Source organism: Thunnus albacares, chromosome 11, assembly GCF_914725855.1.
Source record: "Thunnus albacares chromosome 11, fThuAlb1.1, whole genome shotgun sequence".
Classification (NCBI taxonomy): Eukaryota; Metazoa; Chordata; class Actinopteri; order Scombriformes; family Scombridae; genus Thunnus; species Thunnus albacares.
The window spans coordinates 11,412,104-11,434,091 of NC_058116.1; the positions used below are offsets into that span (position 1 = coordinate 11,412,104).

At 40.0% G+C, this 21,988-nt stretch overlaps 1 protein-coding gene across 4 annotated transcripts; it reads right to left on the reverse strand.

Annotated features, from left to right (window-relative positions):
* Window positions 1-50: 50 nt before the first annotated feature.
* inpp4aa (inositol polyphosphate-4-phosphatase type I Aa) lies at window positions 51-21,953 on the reverse strand. Of its 4 annotated transcripts, XM_044365042.1 has the most exons (26): window positions 21,909-21,953; window positions 18,576-18,746; window positions 12,981-13,251; window positions 12,830-12,874; window positions 11,610-11,728; window positions 11,408-11,524; window positions 11,146-11,225; window positions 10,918-11,035; window positions 10,567-10,657; window positions 10,294-10,441; window positions 9,083-9,213; window positions 8,466-8,570; window positions 8,246-8,354; window positions 8,111-8,128; window positions 7,781-7,976; window positions 6,840-7,121; window positions 6,611-6,758; window positions 6,285-6,476; window positions 6,158-6,190; window positions 5,258-5,430; window positions 4,966-5,089; window positions 3,779-4,046; window positions 3,216-3,313; window positions 3,002-3,114; window positions 2,562-2,716; window positions 51-2,461 (listed from the first exon to the last, which is right to left on the reverse strand). In XM_044365042.1, exons 3-26 carry the CDS (start codon window positions 13,078-13,080, stop codon window positions 2,329-2,331), a joined length of 3,096 nt encoding a protein of 1,031 aa, XP_044220977.1. In that variant the 5' UTR covers window positions 13,081-13,251; window positions 18,576-18,746; window positions 21,909-21,953; the 3' UTR covers window positions 51-2,328. The 4 variants fall into 4 exon arrangements, with proteins under 4 accessions (XP_044220977.1, XP_044220979.1, XP_044220978.1 ...); XM_044365044.1 differs by lacking the exon at window positions 6,285-6,476; XM_044365043.1 differs by lacking the exon at window positions 8,111-8,128 and having other exon boundaries at window positions 52-2,461.
* Window positions 21,954-21,988: the final 35 nt, after the last annotated feature.

Here is a 21,988-nt window from a genome sequence, read left to right on the forward strand (position 1 = left end):
CGTCCAGTGATATCCATCCATAGTATGTATGTGTATGTATTTGTGTATGTATTTTAAAGAAATGTAATAAAATCAAGAAAACACCGACTCATAAAAAACAGCAACATAAACTGAACTGAGTCACTGGACAATCAGAAACTCAGTTTGAGAAAGAGAGAGAGACAGAGGTCAATAAAAAAGCCAGTGAATGTTTAACTGTTCAGTTACATGTTCCATAAATGTTCTACATGGTGACCTAAATACTGTTTCAGATGTTTCCACACACTTCCAGGATATAATTCTAGTGAAAGAAAACTTAATGTGTCATTTATGTGTAACTGCAGAATTGTTTGGCATTCAGAAGCCTTTATTCATGATCCAGTTTCAGCTCATACCTGTGTGGGGGTGCAGGCATCTCCCAAACTCCCCTGTTCAACCTGTGTGCATGTACAACTGGTAATAACTTAATAACAATGGATAAAACTATGACACCAGCCATATCAACATAAATACCTGTAAGCAAATTAACATTTACAAAATAAGTATTGTACAGTAAGGTACATCGGAGCTGGTAAACTGACAACAGAAGAGGTGTTGTTGATGGTTGGTATAATAATGCAATGTGCATTATTTCACTGTCAAGTGCTCATGGGTTCTCCTAATTGCAACAGTATACATTTACAATAGTATGAAGCAGCAGTTTGTTTTTTGATCTTCATGCAGGTTAAAATAATGAAGTCCTCGTCCAATTTCAATCACAAAGTTCTGCATAATTCAACTGAGTGTTGTCAAACCCAAGTTTAAAGGGCCATCAAACCAATATAGTGCTGCATATAATCCTGCAGAAATGTCTTAAATATATATATATTTAAAAAAAACAACACAATTTGTGTTCCCCATCGATGCTTCCAGTGTAGCACCAGAGGAACCTCTGAAATGACATTAGATGAGCACTGCAATAAAAATGAGAGTAGTGTCAGATTTATACTTCTAAAAGATCTGTGCTTGTTGTACAGAGTAATATTGTGTTGAATATTTATGTGAGAAAGAAGATGAAATGACAAGTGAGACAGCGGGAAGGAGACAGACAACAGGCTATAAGCACTGAAATAAACAAGTAAGTGCTTTGACTTTAACATCATGTTAAAGCTGTCATCCTGCAGTGCAGTTTAGGTCCAGAGAAATATCTCAACAGGCAAAGATATTTGTTTTGATAAAGCTGATCATCTGTTGTGTTGCTTAGTGTGGATTTAAAGCTTCACTTGGCAACTTTACACGCTGCTGGTTGAGGACAATTTCTTGTTTGGCTCTTATCATAAGTTTTAATTAGTCACTTCTTGTAGTACTGATCATGTTCAACATTTGAATCTGTGGATCTCAGTGCAGCTTCAGTTTGTGTTTTAGGGTGAAAAAGAGTGAATCCTACTGTACATAAAAATTTTGCCTAATGTAGCCTTAAGGGATAAGACTGCCGTTATAGTTTTCTTGTTGTCAACAAATTCCATGAGAAGACCAACAATGTGTTCGTCCGTCTCTTGATACAGTCTGACTTCCCTGTTAGTTTCACTCATCCCCATTTTTTCATACTTGAGACGCTATTCCTTAAAAGAAAAAAAAAGCTGGGCACTGTAGGTTTTAACAAATGTCAAAGAGAAGTACATTAGGCATTTTTGGGGGACTATTTTTTATTTTCAACAGCGGATTAATACACATTTTGTGCACTAGTTAGTTACCCAGTGCAACAGAGTGGCTCATTTATGTTTTTTTTTTATGAGGAGAAAAATAAGCTATATCAGACTTTACATGGACAACACTTGTTAGTAGGATCAATTGATTGTTGGTTTTGGTCTTTTCATGGGATTTGTCATCAATATGAAAAATATATCAGCAGCCTTTATCCTTTAACTGACAAACTGATAACATCAAATAATCACAGCTGAGACAAATACAAATATGTGAGTTGCTTCATCTTTGTAAAGAACACATTTGCACGTCTTATTCTAGGGACAAAAGTTTAAATGATCCAGAGTGGCTGTACGCTTCCAGATGCTACTACTGGCACAGCAGCCAACATTGTCTGCACGCTGGCTACAATTTAACACAGAACGCCGTATCTTTACTGATTTTGGCTGTGAACTGGCTGTGAAAAGTGTGTGATTCTAGTACTACTGAGAGGAGAGGGGAAACTGCTATAAAACAATCTACAGTAGCACTGGCACTTGGACATTAATCTTCTTAACAGTGATTAAGCACAACAACAGTTGTTTCAGTTTGTGATGGTATATTTGTTTGCGTGGTGCTGTCATCAGTATCTCCTTCAGTCTTTTAGTTCCAGATAGAGGAGTCCATTTAGGTCTCAACTTTCCCGTAAGTCCCCTCCGGAGGGCGATATTGTTTGGGGAAGGCCTTGAGCTGGAGGGAGTTAAAGGCGTATTTACGACATCCCACGTTCTTCATGGTGTTCTCTCTCCTGCAGCCCTCACTGTGTGTGGAAACAGAAACAGAAGCAATTCATTTATTTTTACTTTGGCAAATACATCACTTTTCTAATATCTTTTGGTGCAGGGGCAATAACAACTGACCTGCGCATGCAGTCCAGGGCCTGGTAGAAGACCTGTGGGGCGAGAGCGTGCTCCTGCTGCAGGATCTGACACTGCTCCAGGGTCAGAGACATGGCTGTGCGGTCCTTGGCGCTCTTACAGCTGGTGAAACGCACTCCGTTCAACCGGCGGCATATCTTAAGTTATCAGAGAAACAGATTAGAGGCAAAAAGTTTTTTTGTTTTTTTCTGTTTTAATTGTAAGTTTCTATCATCTACCATTTCATATGTAGAGTTATATATTTATTTTAAGATCTTTATGTTTGGCTTGTTTTGCCTTTTCTTATTTAATTGATTTTTTTGTGGACCACATTAAGATTGGTGACCGCTTGTGGAAGCTAATGGGGATCCAAATTAAGAATAAAGAAAAATGAGCTTTTATATTTGCAGGTTTCATAGAGAAGACATGAGAAGTCAATCTACCTCAGCCGCCTGCCACAAAATCTCCACGTTCTTGCTTTTCTTGGCGTTCACGTTCTGGCTCAGCAGCTTGAACAGCTCGGGCAGACTGGTGGTGCTGCGAGAGCGAGGCAGGCCTGAGGAGATAATAGAGGAGGAATGGTCAGGTGAGTGAAAAATGAAGATGTCAAAGAACAGATTTTTCCTTTTGATGAAGCTTTTTTGTATGTAGACTCACAGTCTTCTGGCAGGACCTCTTTAAACTGGTCGTAGTACGAGCTGAGGCGAGCCAAGCTCTCCATGTTGATCACTTCCTGCAACGACGTGTCCCCAAACCTGGACACATATGTACGATATCAGAGCAGCAATCTTTCATGACACTGTTACTGTGATGCTGCCCTGTACTCAAGGGAGCTCAGTTTAAACATATTTCATCATTCTACAGGACAACCTGTGCAGGCTGCTTTTTGGTTAATCTGGATCCATGTTATTTATTTATGTCATATTCACATAACTGTTTTAAAATACAGTGAGGGGTTTAAAAAGTTTACACAAATTACAGTCATTTTCATCTGGATTGATGGGTATAACAATGTAAGAGACAGGAAAAATAATTTGTTGTTATTTTTGATTATTATCTCAAATATTTTTATGTAACTATACATCTTACTATAATATCTAATCATTTACCTTTCCTGACAAAAATTGCCATTTTCATCTGAACTAACCTTTCTCTTCTTTCTCTTTTTTTTTTACCCTCAAGCCCTCAACTTTTCCTGACCTCTAACTCCAGGGACTCACTTCTCAGCCAGCGTTTGCTGTTCGTTGATCCCCACATTAAACAGGACCGGCTGCACACGCAGCAGCATCCCGTTCTGGATCTCCCGTGGCAGCGTGTCAAACATCACCCCAGGCATCGGAACCCTGACGTTAAAACCGTTCCTGTTTCCTGTGATCACCGGCAGCATGTCCGGCCCGAAACCCGAGGTTGCTTGGGTAACTTTAAAGGTGACATTTCTCAGGTCCATCACCCCGACACTCATGTCCTCCAGCATGGCCAACTCCTCACCTTTAAGAGACAAGACGATATCACAGAGGTACGTGCAATAATACTTCAGCTATATGTCTGTGATGATATGGTCATATTCACCAAACTTCACCCAGATTATATCCTCTAGAATTAAAAAGGTTTCCATACACTAACACAGAGCAGTGACATCATTAACTCCACCAAGATATTGTGGTTTTGTTTCTCTGTCTTTTAGTCGGCAGGATATCTAAACATAATTCAGGGAAATTTGGTGGAAAGTTAGGCCATGGACTGGGCAAAGTTTTGGTGCAGATAGAACTAATTTAAAATTGAAAATTTCATCCAATCATCACCAAATTTGGTGCACAGAATATGAGAAAAAGCTTTCAATTTGTTTTTGTTTATATCATACCTTTTAACTGATCGGTTAACAAATATTCTGTCAAATGTGGCCTATTTGACGTAAGGTCATGACTTAAAATGCATTGTGGTGACACATGCTTATATTTACTCTGACCAATCAAGGACAAATTGATGCCATTTCTTTCCTAGGAATCCACTCCAGCAGCATCATACATTAACGTTTTCACAATTTGGTGATCACTTGAAATTTTTCAGATTTATCCTTCTAGAAAGTCATTATATTCCCAGACAGATATTATTTCAAAACCATGACTACCATCATCCAGTGGGAATGATTGTCAAATACTAGTATTTTGATAAAAAATGTAATTTTTACATTATACATTATGTAAAGGTAACACTTTGCTTTATGTCCCCCTAAAGGAGTCCCATAGCATTTATAATCAGTATATAAACATTTAATAAATGGTTTATAACACACTATAATGTAGTTGTAAGCTGATATATGGACATTTTAAAGTGTTATTAATGTGCAGTATTTGTCAGTAGTTCTAACTTCAATAATGACACATTTCTGAACAAGCACACAAGTTACCGTAGGTGCTGAGCAGGCCCTCGTACTGCACCAGTAAGCCAATGGTGTGTAGCTGCCTGAGGAAGCCTGAGTCACAGAGACAGTTCCTCAGCTTGAGAGTGAAGCCGCAGATCAGAGCCGTCAGCTGTAAGAAGGCAAATCATATCAATACAGCCATGAGTTGTCATGTTTTCAATGCAATCAAACACTGTGTAATGACAAGGAAATATCCAAAGCTGCATGTTTATTAGTTCAGTCTATGTGTATGGAAGACAGGATGGGTTGGGGATTTGGGTGGCAGAGACCGACTGACCGTCTGGCAGAAGACGACGTCACGGCGGTACTGCAGGGTGAGGCTCATGGCGATGGTGGGGGCGCTGTCCTGCATTAGCAGAAACACCATGGCCTTCTTGGCTTTATCGCTCATCAGAGACGCACAGTCCGTAAGCGTGGTGAGAAGAGGGTAGAGAGCATCGCTCCACTCACCTGCAGACACACAACACAGGTTATAAACAGTTAGACATGTATGAAAATGTCTCAACAGTTTTACAGAGATGGGAATTCTTGTGATCCAACATGAGAGAGTTGTCAAATTGACATATGATTTGCATACTTTGTATTATGTTTTATACAGTGGATTATTTGGAAATAGTAAAGGAGATAGTAGATTTAAAAACAATGTGATGTATTTTTTAAATTTGAAATATCAACAAAACAAACATAGAGCTCTCTTTTGTCCTCAAGCAATCCAACATAGGTTCAAGATCACCTGTAGGAGCCAGGTATGGTCTGTGTTATTGTTGAACACCTTTTTTGGTAACATATGGATATTTGAGTCACCTGGTGTTGGTGGCGGTACCAATAAGCAAGTCACCTGTACACCTGTTAGTTTTGTGAAAGGACAGAGAGGGGAAGCCTTATTTTTTGCTGACCACCACTCATAGTTGTTGATCACCTTTTGAAACCTTTTTGAATGCCTGTGGATACTTTCACAACACTGTGTGTTTTTACCTGCAATGAAACTACAAAACGCAGCCCTTTGGATTCTTTGACAGCCAGCGCGTTGGGCAGGTTAGTCTCCCCTACTTAGCCTCTCGGCGACTAATTTTTTTGTTTTAGATAGTCGCCTATATCACTTATGTGTTAAAAGTAATATTTTCACAAGAGCTGGGTTTATTGAACTTTGATTCTATATTCTTGATTAAATTCTTACCTGGAGACGTCTTTTCTACCTCTGGACTGCTATCTACGAGTGAGAGAAAGTAAAAAAATAAAAATTAAGAAAAAATTCTACTTCTTCTTTCTGAAGCAGTTTGAAGTGATGATGAGAAAGAACGTACAGATGTGACGTGAAAGGTATGCAGGAGTCTGGTGAGAGAATGATGATGATGATGATGATGATGATGATGGTTGATGATTTTGTGGTGATGATAAAAGAAGATGATGTGATGATGACGATGCTGATGATGATGGTAAACCCTTGTCTTTATGTTCGGAATGTATCCAGGAAGCTTTTTGGTTACTATGGATACCTAATGAGAGTGACACATTCATTAACCCACTGATCTTTGCAATCAGCAGTAAGATTGATCAATACACTGGTGCATGAATGTGTCTCATCCACAAACCAGACAGCACAAATCCCGCTTTGTGGGTGTGTGTTTACCTTTCTTGGTGTTTTTCGGATCCTCGTTGGCGAGCAGGAAGACGTCCTCAGAGCTGCTGTCGCTCTGGATTTTGTCTCGCTGCAGCAGCCTGTCCACCCTCTGGATCACGCACTCCAGGCTCTTATCAACATTTAGCCAAACCTTCTCCTGCACGCAAACACAGATTTAGCTTAACATAAAAAAAAAAACACACTTGAGCACAGATATTTAAGAGGCAGATGGACCTACCCACTCCTCCTCGTGCAAATCTGCCTGCAAGGAGGCGCGCTTGCTTTTACTCGCCTCGCTGCCCTCTGGGGGAGTCACGTGGCGAGAGGGCGAGGTGGCAGCACGAGACGGGGAGGTTGGGTGGCGGGAGGGTGAGCGGGATGGGGAGCGAGAGGAGGGTGAGAGGGAGGAGGAGGACGGGGATGGGGTGCTTTGCTGAGTGAACTCTGGGCGGGCGGCTGCCAGGGCGAGGATGGCTGTGGACAGCAGCTTGGAATCGCACACCGTCACCAACTGACGAGTCTGCAGGAGAGGGGGGTGGATAAGAGCGGTAGAAATGTGGTTATAGTGTGAGCATAAGATGAAGCTAAATTAACAGTGAGTTGGAGCAAAAAATGCTCTTTAAAGTTCATGAACTGTGTCCTTTAAAATTAAGGGCAAAATGCTTGTTATAAGGAAAGTTTTTGTTAACTTTATTTTCTATTAGCGGTGTGATTTCCTCATTTTTCCAGTGTGTTAGTCAGGCACAATGTCTTCTTTTTTCAGCTTAAATCAGTCTGTCATAGTGTAAGTTATAGGTTTTAGATTAGATTTTTTTGCCAGTGTCCAGTGTTACTTTTCACTATAACAAAAAATAGTTTTCACATAACTAAATTAAATGGAATAGTTTATTTGATTTAATTTAATTTAATTTGCTGGTGTTACATGATGTTGCTAGTAAATACTATTTTGAGGGAAAGACGGGGAGGGAAAAATACTGTTTTATCTGTTTTATGGTGTCCTACAGGACCTGTTTTTACTCCACTTGACTGCCAAAATTCCCGGCAAAAACATTTAACTGATCCTTTGTATCCACACAGTGCGAGTTGAGATAAAAAGTTAAGGCAGAAGAATTAGTAGAGAAAGCAGCAAAGACTGATAACACATTAAAGATCCTTCTGTTCCTCTGAGCGCTGACTTACTTTCTCTGTAAGGATGGCCAGCGTTCTCTCCAGAGCATTAGCTGAGCGATCCTTGGCTGCTCGGGACAGACGCTCTGTGTAGTAACACACTTGTGTCTTCAGAGTGTTAATTTGACCGATTAGCTCCTTCGCTTTCACGACATCCTGAGGCTGATACGCCATTCCTTTAGGGCCAGAGCCAGCAGAGCCAGCGGAGCTTCGGGTGTGCAGTGCAGTGTGCGAAAGACGAAGAAAATAAAAGAGAGGAAATAAATTGTGTTACAAGTGTGGCATACACAGCGATGACAAAAACTCAACAAACGACTTGTAATACACTTCAGATAATCTCACCTATCGTCCTCATAAGTGCTGATAGAGTGCAGCAAAAAAAAATATGAAGGAAGATTTGTTAACTGCTTATAACTCAAACACTACCATGAATATTGTGGCACCAGAATCCAGTAATTTCTGCTTCACTCTACTCACTTTTTTCTGGCTTCTTCAAGCTTGTGCAACAGTTTTCGGAGACCACAGCCTTTAAAGCCTTGATGGTGCGCTGCAGGAGCACCGATAGTCACAACATCGTATGTTCGGTCTGATCGGAGGACAGAGAACAATAATAAAGAGAGGAAAATAAGATACTGAACAAACTGTATTATTAAAACTTTAAAAAACACATAATAAATATATATGCACAAAAACCCACCATAGCCAGATTCCCCCTGTACTCTCATCCTCTGGATGTGCAGGTTAGTAGGAATAAACTCCAACTTCCTCTCAGCTTTCAGTGTACTAGACTTAAATGAGGGCCCTGGGATGGAGGAGAAAGGAGGAATTATCAGTATTGGTATATAAGGGGGTAGTTAAGTTCTTATGTGATATTTTACACAAAAATATTGATATACAAGATGATACAGAATGTTAGACAGAGACTATGTCTGAAATCATCCCCCCATTCACTCATTCACTGCTCCCTTTACAATAAACACTCAATAGTCTATAGTGAGCAGAAAATTGAGTTTTATGACACTCATGGATCATTTTGCATCATCACTGACTGGTGTAGTGTTGCATGACGATAACCCACTCAGAATTCGTAGACTCACATAAAAAGTAAATTCAGACACAAAAAATGGTCAGTGGTCAAAATCTAAGCCAAGCAAACAAGTAATTTTCTCAGACTTATGAAGGCTCTCCTTGAGCCTTCTCACAAGAGACATTACACAGCTGCTTTGACAGGCTGAGTAGAACATCTCCTGACTGGTAAATTTGCTTGGACATTTAAAATTGATGGAGTACCCATTTAAAATGTTATAAATATACCTTTGTATTCGTGCAGGTCACTGATGGTCTCCTGGTAGGTAAGGATGATGGTCTGGTACTGAGTGATGATCTGCCTCCTGAGGTTCTCCCAACATGGCGACAGTTCACCCAGCTCCTCCAGCTCACACACCCTGTGCAACACACACACACATTTACGATCAAGACATCCAGCTGATAAATTGATGATCTAATGCAGCTTGTTTAATTAAATGCACAGTATGTAATTTCTGGTGCTAGGGGTCTCTCAATCAAAACAATAACAAAAGACGGAGTTTGATGACATCATGAAGTAGCATGGGATCATGGGAGTTGTTGTCTTCATTGTTAAACAACCACAATTGCTGATGAAAATCGATCTGACGTGACTCTGACAGAAGAAGAAAAGAAGAGATTTAGATTTCATTCTAATGAAATAGCCGCAAGCAACATTAGCTAACGTTCACATTATGAATAATTGTGCTCCATCATAAGTGAGCAATACAAACAATAGAGTGGCGAGCTAGTTAGTTCATTGAGTTCCACCCTCACTCTCTGACGTATCATCTGGTCTTTCCTGTGTTTCCCTGGAAGTTATAGTGAGTAGAGGGGATCAAGGATCAAGTTACATATTATGTCTTTAAGACCTTTGCATAAATACAACAGCTGTTCATTTCCAGCTCAGAATGACAGCAGTGGGAGTCGTTCCAAATACTCCAATTTGAATAGCGATCATGTACCTGCGAGCTAGTAAAGATACATATGACTGCGTGGGATAAAAGTAGGTAGGCTACATCTACAGTGCAGTCCATTAGTATTTAGATGGGGACACATTTTTCTTATTTTGGTTCTATGGTCTTAAAACCGATTGAGATTAACGCACTGGATAATTGTATTTACATCCATATTATGTCCATACAGTGTAGCTACTTGCATCTATTTAAAAGATTTTTAAAAGATAGTGTGATACCACAAAGTTAGTCAAGACTGTAACAGCAAAGATGAGTCACTGGGACAAAGACAAGTCAGAGTCAAAACAACCCCAACACATGGAACCAAAAAGTCCAAAAACATTTAGAGACGATACCACAGCCCAGCCTAAAGGGTAGCCATTGCTTTGCTTTAAGGGATCACAAGCCAAAAAGGTTGGAAACCACTGCAATACAGAACTCTGCTGCTCTTACTGTATGACCAGATGCATCCATTCAATCAAATCAAAAAAAAATTGATGTTACCTGACAGCGTCTTCCTCCAGCAACAGTTTGACATACTGTCGAGGAATGTGCAGGGAGAGCACGCTCTCTGCCATCTGCTCCAGGACCCGCAGGTGGTTGCCATCCGTGGTGGGGAAACGATACGTCCGCGACATGACGCCTCCAAACACTGAAGCACGTAGAAACATACTATCACAGATGTGAATCACCATGACATAACTAGAAATCCACATGTCCACTCTCACATAGTCACCCCAGGAGGTTAATAATTAGTTCAGATAGACACACACTCACCAGCCTTCAGCAGTGGGTCTTTACACAGAGATGAAGACTTGGATTTAATGCTCACGGATTCAGTCAGACTTTCATCAACAGGGAGAACCATCTGACACACACAAACACAAAAACACAACAAAGTTTGCCTAAAGAAATCCATCTGTCCTTCAAATGTTTAACTTCCCCACTAGGCTCGTTCAAACAGTACAATCAGAAATAGCAGTAGGTTGTGCGCAGAGATGCTAAGTAAGACATAGCAGTAGGAACTTAACTTAACTTAACTTAACTTTACTTTCCTGACAAATAAGTTGGAAAGTTTAAGTATTTCTAGCCTGAATAATCAAAACAGAAACTCTCTTAATAGCTCACCCTTCCATTAACAGTGTCTGCTCTCTGTAATCTTGCAACAGGTGCTCTCTGCTCACGCTTCTCCTCTATCTGCCAGGCAATCACAGTGATGTTCCCCACACGCTCATTCTCCGCTGACCTGAAGTCAACATTAAGTAAATTCAACATCCCAGAACACAAATCCAGCAAGCAGTGGCTCTCATGTTTGTCATAGATAGAGGGAAAGGCACCATGTGCTGTGTCTGTTACCTGAGAGTCAGGTGCAGTCTGTGGTGTTTGTCCTGCAGCAGCTCCTTCACAGAAAACATGGCCGAACCAAGCATGTACATCTGCCACATAAAAACATACACACACACCCAAAGGATTTGAAGGATTTCATTGAAAGAAATATAGGCTACAGAGGGTTTAAAATAGATGAGAGCATAAGAACTTTATCCACTTCCTGACAGGAAATTTGAAGACAATAAAGTCAAGTGGTTTTGTAAAAAATGATTCCTGGAGTGGGGCTTACCGTGCCCTGGGAACGGTCCTTCACATCATAGACAGAAAGCTTGACCTGAGTCTGCTGGGTGATCAGAGAGTCCTGAAAGAACGCTATACTGCTCAGGAAGATAGGGTTACTGGTCCCCTGGAGACAAACAGACATGGGAAATGGGTTTGAAGTCTCCAACAGCAAGCAGGAAGGACGGGCAAGCAAGCAAACAGCACTGTACCTCTATGATTTCAGTTTGAGCGTGCTTGGTCCAGAAGGCCTGCGGCGGAGTGGTGCAGCTGACAGCCACGAAGCTGGTTGGCTTACGTTCCATAGTGGGAGTAACCAGCTCACTGCAGGCTACAGCATCATATAAACACAAGAGATTACAAACTGCGGGATTTAATGTAGGATGGTCACTAATCCTTGGCCATGGGAGGAATGTTATATAGTGCTTTTGAGTTGTTAGTACTTGATGATCTGCAGTTGTTACATTAATGCTTTTGGGTCGAACAATATGGATACAAATTAAACATGTCGTTCCACATAGACGATCTAATTACTCCTTCAGCCAATTCCTAACAAGACTCATCTGCCCTCTATGTTTCATCCAAATCAGATCAGTGTTTAAACACAAAAACACAATGTCAGTGTCAATGCACGATCCCTTAAAGCAACACTATTTTGATAATTGAAATAATAAAATAAATTGTTTTAGTCATTTTTTTAAACAAAAATGCTAAAGATTTGCTCGTTGCAGCTTCTCAAATGCGAGGATTTGAAGCTTCTTTGTGTTATACATGATGATAAACTGAATATCTTTAGATTTTGGAGTGCTTATCAGATAAAACAAGACATTTGAAGATGTCACCATGAGCTCTAAGAAATTACAATCACGTATTTTTCACTATATTCTGACATTTTATAGACAACGTCTCTCAATATTCTCTGACTTCACTAACCTGTCTGTGGCTCTCGGCTCCAAGCCCATCAGTTCATACTTAGATCTAAATCTTTCAAATTGGATCACAAATACAGTTTCACCTTTAAAAATTGCTCAGTAATTTCCTAAAACAGCTGGACACTGGACTATTTTCAGCTGTGGAATAATACACATTTGGTGTACAAGTGAATTTTTACTGCAACAGGTGTTTGTGGAATTGATTCAAAATAAACCACAGTGCCCACGTTCATGGTAATGAAAGAACGTGTAACGATGTACAACAGTGTGGCTTGTTGATATATTTTTGCCATTTTTGTCAACAATCTAAATACACCATCTAAAATTTCAAGTTTCCACCTTCTCTTATAATGGACTCATTTGGCCTGCTTAATTGTAAGGAGCTCTGTCAATAAACTGTGTACAAAAAAGGATCTTTCAAAGTTTAATATTTTGACCATTACTATTTATACCATCTCCAGTGGAACACACACAGCCAGCCAACTTCTTCCTGAACTTACCCACACTGAACTCCAGCACAGGCTCATCTGGATCCTGACTGTTTCCTGTAGTAGAGAGAGAAAGAGGAGGGGAGGACTTTTTTTTTAAACGCCCTGCTGTTTCATCCTAAGTGGAGTGAACAGGTTACTACGGTAGCAGTTACTTAGTTACCTGACAACGCCAACCCCATCATCTCAGCTGAGAGATCAAATGTGTTGGCCCGGTAGACCGACCATGGCCGATGGCGAGGGCTGCGCTCCTTCCCAGACATGGCAGGTTCACGTCTGGGCTGAGGATTGATTTTAGAATGAAGTGGCTGAAGAGCAGAACGATGTCGACCAGACGCAAAATCAAAACTCGTCTGTCACGTCAGTTCTTTGAGATATGTGCGCTTTTCCCTTGAGTGTTGATCTCAGCTGTCACACGGTTGTCACTGATGAACCTGAAAGGGAAACAGATGGAAACAACAAAGTGCTAATCAGTTGTCTCCATGGAAACAGCTGAGGCAGACTGGACATCCTTAACTCTTTGATAATGATGTCTTCCTTTCATCGAGATGGCAGCTGAGCTCAGTAAAATTAGACAAAATTAGGAAACTGATTGTAATTAGTTACGTAAAGGTTGCTGCTGCACATATGCTCAGCATCGCATTACAGTGAGCTATTTTAAAAGGTTAGAGAGCTGAATAACTAATGTAAGTTGGCTATTTAAGTGTTTGCCATGATGCTCCATTCTGACATGAACAGTATATGAGAGGATGTGTAGTTTTCATGTCAGTCCTGAACTTCTTCCTTCCTCTCTGTTAATGTGCTAATATAGGCAGTGAGAAGATTTTCTGTGAGAGAAAAGTGTCACTTTTCACACAGCTGTAGACGAACACTGTGACAAAATCAGCACCTGCAGTCTCCAGATGCTATTTTTGCTTCTCTAGTGTTTTTTTGAAAACTGAGGTTTGCTTTCAGACAGACTAGTGTCAACAGATATATACACAGACAGATACAGCAGATAATGCTGTGACTCCGATTTGACTTTTATTAAATGCTGCTGGATCAAGATTATGGCCAAAAATATCAGCATAATGTAGGAAGACGCCAAGAATCATGATTTATTTCAGAGGCAGCTTCTAGGACACTGAGGAAAAACTGTAATTCAATATTTTTAAATCAAAAGTAAAGCTCCTTTTGCAGGTCAGGTATAAAACACAAATAATGCCCAAGTGTTGGACTGAACAAACAACATATAGGTCACTACAATGAAATTCTTTTCAATAAATTTAATCTGTTAATTAGGTTTTTGATATTTCTTTAGCATAAGTAGAAATTTTGGCCAGGTGTGAGTTCAGAAAACAAAAACATACAGTGAGCGTTCTTCATCTGGGGTCCATGAATATCACCTGTGGATTTCATGGGAATCTGATGCCATTATTTTTAGAGATAACTTGTCATGGGCCAGTGTGGGTGAAAAGGATCTTTTGACCTGCCAGTGGTACAATATGAGGAGGTCAGGGGGCCACCAAAACCACGAAAAAATTATCCTCTGTGAGCCATGAATTAAATACCAAACATGAATCTGGCTTGTACTTGTCAAGATGTGCTGCTCTAAAACAAACTGTTAGAAAACTGACTGAAAATGCTTAAAATGGCAAAAATTACAGACTGTTTCATTTTTTTGGCTATAAACAATACTACAATACTACAATCTGATAACGCACTTACACTATCACTTTAACCACAAACTCTTGGGCCTTACATAGCTACTATCATCTCAACAATTATTATTCCACCATGTACAGTAAGTACTTGTGGTATAACACATAGTGCAAACCGAGACATCCGTCTGTCACGTCCAATACTCACTTTGTGAAGACAGTGCTGATCAAGCAAAAGCCACAGCGTACAGTATAGAGCTGCACGTGTTGTTACCTAACAGATGCTGCAGTTGTGTGTAAGTGTGAGAGCGAACAGAAAACTAAGGCTGTGCCAAGTTGCCAACACAGGAGATTTGGCTCCACAGAAACATTTACCGCCTCTCTTGTTTCATCTCCTCGCTGTGCTTCTGTCCTCTTCAATCCCCTTTGGTTTCATCTAAATCCTCTTTTTTGCACTAATGTGCAGAGACAAACTGCTAGGCCTTCACCTCTCCATGTCCCATTTTGCCATTTCTTCACGTCTTTTGATTTGTTAGAAATGTCTTTTAAATATCTGTTGGTGTCAGAGCAAATGTTTCTACCTCATTTCTTTATATATTTCTGTCTCGTCAGGTGCGGCGCTTCCCTTGTTTTCATTTTTAACTTCTTGGTTTTTTTGGTCAGTATCAGTGCAGACCACAGCATGCTTATTACAGCAAACAGAAAGAAGAAGAGATGTGAAAGAGGAAGAAAAAAGTCTTATATGTAACATGATTCAGTCAGGGGATTAGGAGGTATATGCTTGATTAATGTCGTATACAGCACAAAGACAAGATCAAATGTCACACAGCCGCTCCTCCATGGAGACACTGATGTAATAGTTGTACTCAGCAGTGAGTGGGTTGATTCAGCCCCTGCATCACACAACTAAAGATAAATATGAGCAACAAAACTGTGAGTGGAGGACAGACACAGAGGCAGAAATATGAAAGAGAAAAACGGTGTGTGAAGAAAATGTGAAAGGTTAAGAGTAAGTGGTCTGACGACTAACCTGAGCTGAAGGCTGCTTCAGATTGCCCCAGGAGGTAAATGTTTACATTTCCTGTGGCATGTCAGACTTAGTTAACATTTCCTCTTTTATATGCGTGCATGTGCCACACAAATATCTTCTTGCACAGACTGGATACATTTCTCTCCCTTTTCAGCCCTGATATACACAGACCTGGTAGACAGTGGGAATATCTGATACTGGGAGTGTTTGTCTGTCTTTGCGCGGCTGTTTATTTGATTCTACACTCACAAACAGAGAGGATCCGTGTGTGTGCCACTGTGCATTCATGTGTAAGGACCTCGGTGATGGCGATCTATTTTTACACGTGAATCTGTTTTGACGTCACACGCCGCGCACAATTGAAAACATCGGCTCCCCCGGTGACACACACAACATTCAAAGTTGTCTGTATAGTTACACACATACACACACACACTATTTAGAGTGTGATTGTGATGCTCTTTGCCAGTTTAATCTCTGTTTTGGCACCTTCATCTCAGACCATAACAGATGACAAAATACAGCATGGATGCTCTGCCTCATTAGGCTTTGTGGGAGTTCATTGTCAGTGGGAGCCGTCTTTTAACATGCTGTAATCTCCACTGCCTCAGGCACTGCGGGACGCTCTCTAGGAAACCCACAGTGAATCTAATGCAAAACCACGGGGAGTCACGGATCATCATCATCATCATCATCATCACATCAGTCTGATGATCATCAGCAACATGCAGTCAGCTTGAAGGGAAACACAAAGTTCCCCAGAGTAGCGCGGAAATTATTTGTCCATCTACTGATTAATCTAGTTACAACAATTTTCATAATTTTAATAATTTATAAACTCTTTTATCAATCAAAAAAGCCCAAAATCCTCTGGCTCAAATGTGAGGATTTACTGCTTTTTTTAGTTTTGTGTCATAGTAAATGTTTTAATTTTGGAGTGTTGATCGGACAAAAAACAAGTAATTTGATAACATCCCTTTAGGAAATTGCGATGGGTGTTTTTCACAATTTTCTGATATTTTATAGAATAAACGACTAAACATAAAAATAACTCACAGATAAAGTAAGTTGCAGCTGCATCGGCAGATTATTGATTAATCTACCAATTATTTACTTGATTAAACGCTTAATCTGTTTAAATACAAGAAAATTGTGAAAAATCACAATTTCCTGAAGTCCAAGTCCAACCAACAGTCCAAAACAGCAACACATTTAACTTATTATATAAAAATATTCATATTTGAGAAGCTGGGAGCAGAGAATGTTTGGTATTCTTGCTTGAAGAGCGATGAATCAATTGTTAAATGGTTGCGAATTAATCTTCTGATGATCGACATATCAGTTAATCAGCAAATTGTTTCAGTTTTACTTGGGAGAGTAATGGAGATGCAGGCTTCCTTTCAAACTGTCAACAGTGTGGCTGGTTGTTACAGACTCCTGGGTTCAAGTCCTACAAGAGCAAGTAGCCACGTTGATGAAGTACTACTGAGCAAGAAGCTGAATCCTGACCAGCTCCACAGCTGCTGGTCTGTAGGTGACCTCTGACCTCAATCATGCAAAGCAGGTCAGTGGGAGATATGTTTTTCTTTAAGAGAAGGTGAGGATAATGGTGGTGAACAACCAGAGAGCAGTGTTGTATGAAAGTAGAGAGGATTCAGGTGGTCCTCTGGAGACAAAAATGACCCAGTTAGTCAGGCTGGCAACACACAGCTGGCCCCCTGCAGATGCTGTCAGCACCGGCTGCACTGCAGTGCTTCTCTCTCAGGCATCTTTCTTTCTTTTCTCTAATTCTGTTGATCTGTCTCCTTGCATATGCTTTGTCATCAACATTTCCCTTTTTCTTTTTTTCGCTCCAGCCATCTCCTTTTCCTGTGTCCCCCTGTAACCCCGATGTTCCTCTCAATTTACACCTATCGATCCCATTTCAGTCCGGAGCTGAGCTGTGCCAATCGGCGGTCCCTTGAGTCTTATCTACAGTCGTCTACTTGATGTAGGAGTGTCTGTGGTAACCATGGACACATGGTTGCATGGTTGGCGGGATTGCTGGCTCCATCCACCGAGACTGATCCATTAATTGCTTTCTGATCAGATTGATCAAAGAGGAGGGGAATATGCAAAGGAGTTAATTCTCAAGAGGAGCCACACGCACACACAAATGTAGTAACATCATGAATAAAGAAGTGTTTGTTACCCAGACAGCAGAGAAACTAAGCATGAGAAAGAAACCTTTGATGATGTTGAACTGCTACAGGGTCAGACTCACGCACAGGAGGAACATTCAGAGCTGACACAACACCATGCAGATGGGAGGGTTCACAAGTCTCTAATGCCTTTTCTCAAAAATATTCATCAAAACATTCACACAGAATGGGAGCGAGCAATAGAAAGACAGAAATAGGGGGCAGTTGTAGGTGAATCACAGAAGAACTGATATTCAGTTGCCTCTCTGTTATGAAAAGAGTAAAAACTGTGACTCAACAGATCAAATCTAATCCTGTACGCTTTGCTGGGAGCATCTGGGAGGCCTGCTCTTGCGTGACATCATAAGCAACACATCCGGTATTAGATGTAATATACATTGAAAAAAAGTAACATTTTTTCCCCATAATCCTAAATCAACGCTTCGATGGCATTTTATAAACCTGCGTGAAACAGGGTGTCATCCTGTCTGTTTACCAGGCAGGGTGCATGGAAATAAATGGACGCAGCCCAATGGAGAGTCTATTTATGGCAGCACTGCCCAATAATATTGTCATTATTACCTCAGCGTGGATACATGTTTTTTTTCCCACTGACACTCGGACAATAACAAATATTGCGTCATGATATCTGCTGATGCTGCCTGATGCTGCAGGATGTAGCGTTCAGCACAATTAAAAAAACAGCAGGCCGTGTATAAAAACATAAACAGCAAAATCGACATTTGAGATCTTGCTCTTTGCAGTAAACATGTATGATTCTGATCCTGCTGGGAGGTGCTGCTTTCTCCTCAAGCCAGCATCCATCCCTGTGAGCAAACACCCTCGACAAACCGCCAGATTATGAGATGTCAAATGAGAAACACACGCAAAAGATAAATAATCCATACCGTTCAGAGAAATGCGAAGGTTTCTTGTCATACTGATGCGCATCCTGGTCGCACACTCGACGATGTCTGCAGTCAAGACTCGCCCTGACTCCCTCTGACACATCGAGACGTAATACAGCTCAGGTGGAAGCAGCGCCTCCTTCCTCCACTGGGCGGCGCTGTGGGCCCGATCTGCAGAGAGAGACTGTACACTGTCACCCTGATTAACATTATTAATTAACATTAATGATTCAGCTGGATTAATGCACGTGCATAGACAGATCACATGGACTGAATTAATAAACAATATCTCTGTCCGTTTAGTGGCAGAATAACAGATGGAAAGTTAGGAATGATAACAAAAATACACATTGAAAGTCATAATTATTAAGTCAAGTTAGTAACTAATAAAAGATGTGTTAACTTTTGTGTTTCTAAGTTAATAAATAATAAAACATTAAAAAATAATTAGAAAAGGAACATCTCCTGAAGAAAATGTGTGTGATTGCACTGATATGTTTTGTAGTAGTTTGGTTTTATATGTATTTGAAGTGGTCAATGTACTATAACATTTGGGTGACTTATATTTGCATTTGAATGCAGCTATTTGTCTGTAATCCACCTCATAAACTCAAAATATAATTTCTAGAATTATCTGGTCCATCACAGTTCATTTGCATGTTGAAGTAAATATTTGGACTCTTGTATGAAGTTGCTGCTGTGAATTATGCCTGTTACTAGCACACTGGAACTGAAAACAGCTCATTGGCTTTACGTACGTTATATGTCAAACTATAAATGTTGTAATCATGAGTTCATAAAGTGGAGATTGAGTGAAGCTGAAAATTTGAATGGAGTTTCTACTGCATTGTATGTTTGGGTTCATGACGGTCATGTCATCATTATGAGAGTGTGCATGTTTTATCAGCATGTCATACGGAGCATTTTGGAATTTGAATGGAGTTTTCACTGTTTATACAGTTGCTAACTTATAAATACAATGAGAGTGGATGGGACTTCATCGACTTCCATGTATTTTACTCATAAATCATAATTGTCATGAATATGGAAGTATGCACTTTTGATCAGGAAGTCATACTGAGCATTTTGAAATTTGAATGGAGTTTCTACTGTACACAGTGGCTGACATAAATATAGTGGAAGTCTATGTATCTCTTTCTAAACATTAATAAATCAAAAAGTATAAGTAGTATCAATAATAAAACTCGTAGCATAAATCTACAAATAATTCCGCATGGTTTGACATATGAATAATAATAATAGTAATAATAATAATAATAATAGGGGGATATGAGGATGGGGTAAATAGTGCTACCACTTAATACTGATATAAAAATTACACAAAATCAAACTATTTTGAGATAATTTTGAACTTTATTAATGCCATCAATTTAACAACGGCAAAAACTCTACTTTTTAGTAAAACAATGTTTGTGTCCTGTTGTTCAACATGTTACCTAAACATTTTCAGTAAAGATTAAACTGTGATCTATGAGTGTTAGCTACAGTAAGCATGGGTGTGTAAATGTGCTTTTGTGTATACAGGCAGGTGACAAATTAAAGGAAAAACTGGTCCAGGTCTGAATGCTTGACCCCTACAGTGAAGGGATCTGAGGGCCCTGTTATGCTTTGGGGGGCATTTTTCTGGCATGGTTTGGGTCCACTTGTCCCCTTAGAGGGAAGGGTCACTGCAAATCAATACAAAGTTGTTCTGAGTCATCACCTTTATCCTATGATGAAACATTTCTATCCTGATGGGAGTGGTCTCTTCCAGGATGACGATGCCCCCATTCACAGGGCACGAGGAGTCACTGAATGGTTGGATGAGTATTAAATGTTGTGAATCATATGCTATAACCTTCACAGTCACCAGATCCCAACCCAGTTGAACACCTATGGGAGATTTTGGACTGACGTGTTAGACAGCGCTCTCCACCACCATCATCAAAACACCAAACGAGGGAATATCTTTTGAATGAATGGTGTTCATCCCTCCAGAAGAGTTCAGAGAGTTGTAGAATCAATGCCAAGGTTTACTGAAGCTGTTCTGGTGACTCAACACCTTACTAAGACACTTTATGTTGGCTTTTCCTTTAATATGTCACCTGTCTATATGTACAGCATGTTTGTGTGTGGCTTAAACTTAACATTAGTCAACAATTAGGTATTTATTCATCAACATTATAACACTTGTAACATGGATCAAACATTAACAGTTTCTCTAGTTTCTAGAATATCAGAAAATAATTTTGGGGGTAAATTGAGCTTTGACTCAACTTGCCCCAACATCACTGGCATGTTTTACCTCATAACCTCCATTTTGACAAAAATATTTCATACAGTGGCTCAGATTCACAGTTCTGCTAAGTTTTATGACCTTGTTTTGTAGCTCACACTGACTTAAATTAACATATAATAATGTTCAAAATGTATCTATTTTAATTAAGATATGAGACTAATAACTTAAGTAACATGATGAATTCACTTGGCATGACAAAAATAATTTTATTTGCTCTGTTTTGCTGACCACTCTCTCCATGAGTTTGAGTCCAAGATGGATTGAGTAATGTGAACTATACTTCCTTAATTTGTGATCACATGATTACTTTTGCTTATGGTTACCTAGATAAAGGGGGTGGCTTATTTTACCCACTGGCTCTATTTACCCCGTTCTCCTCTTCTAATTGTGAAAAAGTTGTTTTTATGTGATGTAACTATAGTGACATGAATGGATAATGTTTTTGCAGCAGCTGAAGGTGGAGTGATGGAGTCTGGAGCTCACAATAAGGTGCAGCTGTTTCTTATCAACTACTGACATCATCACAGCTACATGACATTTACACCGCAGATTAAAAACGACTACTGTACAAGTGTAGCTACTCCAGACCTCATCACTGTCTACTGTATCTATTTGAGCTTAAATGTGATGTGCTGAGACTCCCTCACCCAGCTCAGCAGCACCTGGTGTGAGGCAGAGGCTCTAAAAGCATAAAGTTTCTTTAGGATCATGTAGGTCAAGGGATTAGAAATACTGACGTCATGAGTCAAAGTCCCTTCAGCTGAGAAACTGTTGGGAAATTATAAACACATAAATTGTTTTACTGTTTTATTTTTAATAATGATCTAAATGTTTTTTGAAACCCCCCGTCGATGCTGCAAGAAATTCAATTTCAGTAAAAATGCTGAATCTTTCGTTCATTTAGCAGTTTTATTGGCCTAAAAATAGTCAAATTTAAATCGTCTAAAAATATTTGTCCTTTCAGATAGGTAATTCATGAGCGCCAAACTGGCGGGAACTGCTTTTATCTCAAGTGAAAGTTGAAACTACAGTACCAGCGCCATGTGTCACCGAAACTGGAGATTGGCCCCTTGAATTGCCCGCAGACACACCTCGTGCAACCCTTTTCATTCGC

Bases quoted from the DNA above. Each gene is read 5' to 3' on its own strand.
- inpp4aa (XM_044365042.1), bottom strand. From the start codon at position 13,080: ATGTCTGGGAAGGAGCGCAGCCCTCGCCATCGGCCATGGTCGGTCTAC. The intron at 6,191-6,284 runs GTACGTTCTTTC...TCTCACTCGTAG, and splicing joins ATACCTTTCACGTCACATCT to ATAGCAGTCCAGAGGTAGAA. The intron at 2,462-2,561 runs GTCAGTTGTTAT...TTCCACACACAG, and splicing joins GCCCTGGACTGCATGCGCAG to TGAGGGCTGCAGGAGAGAGA.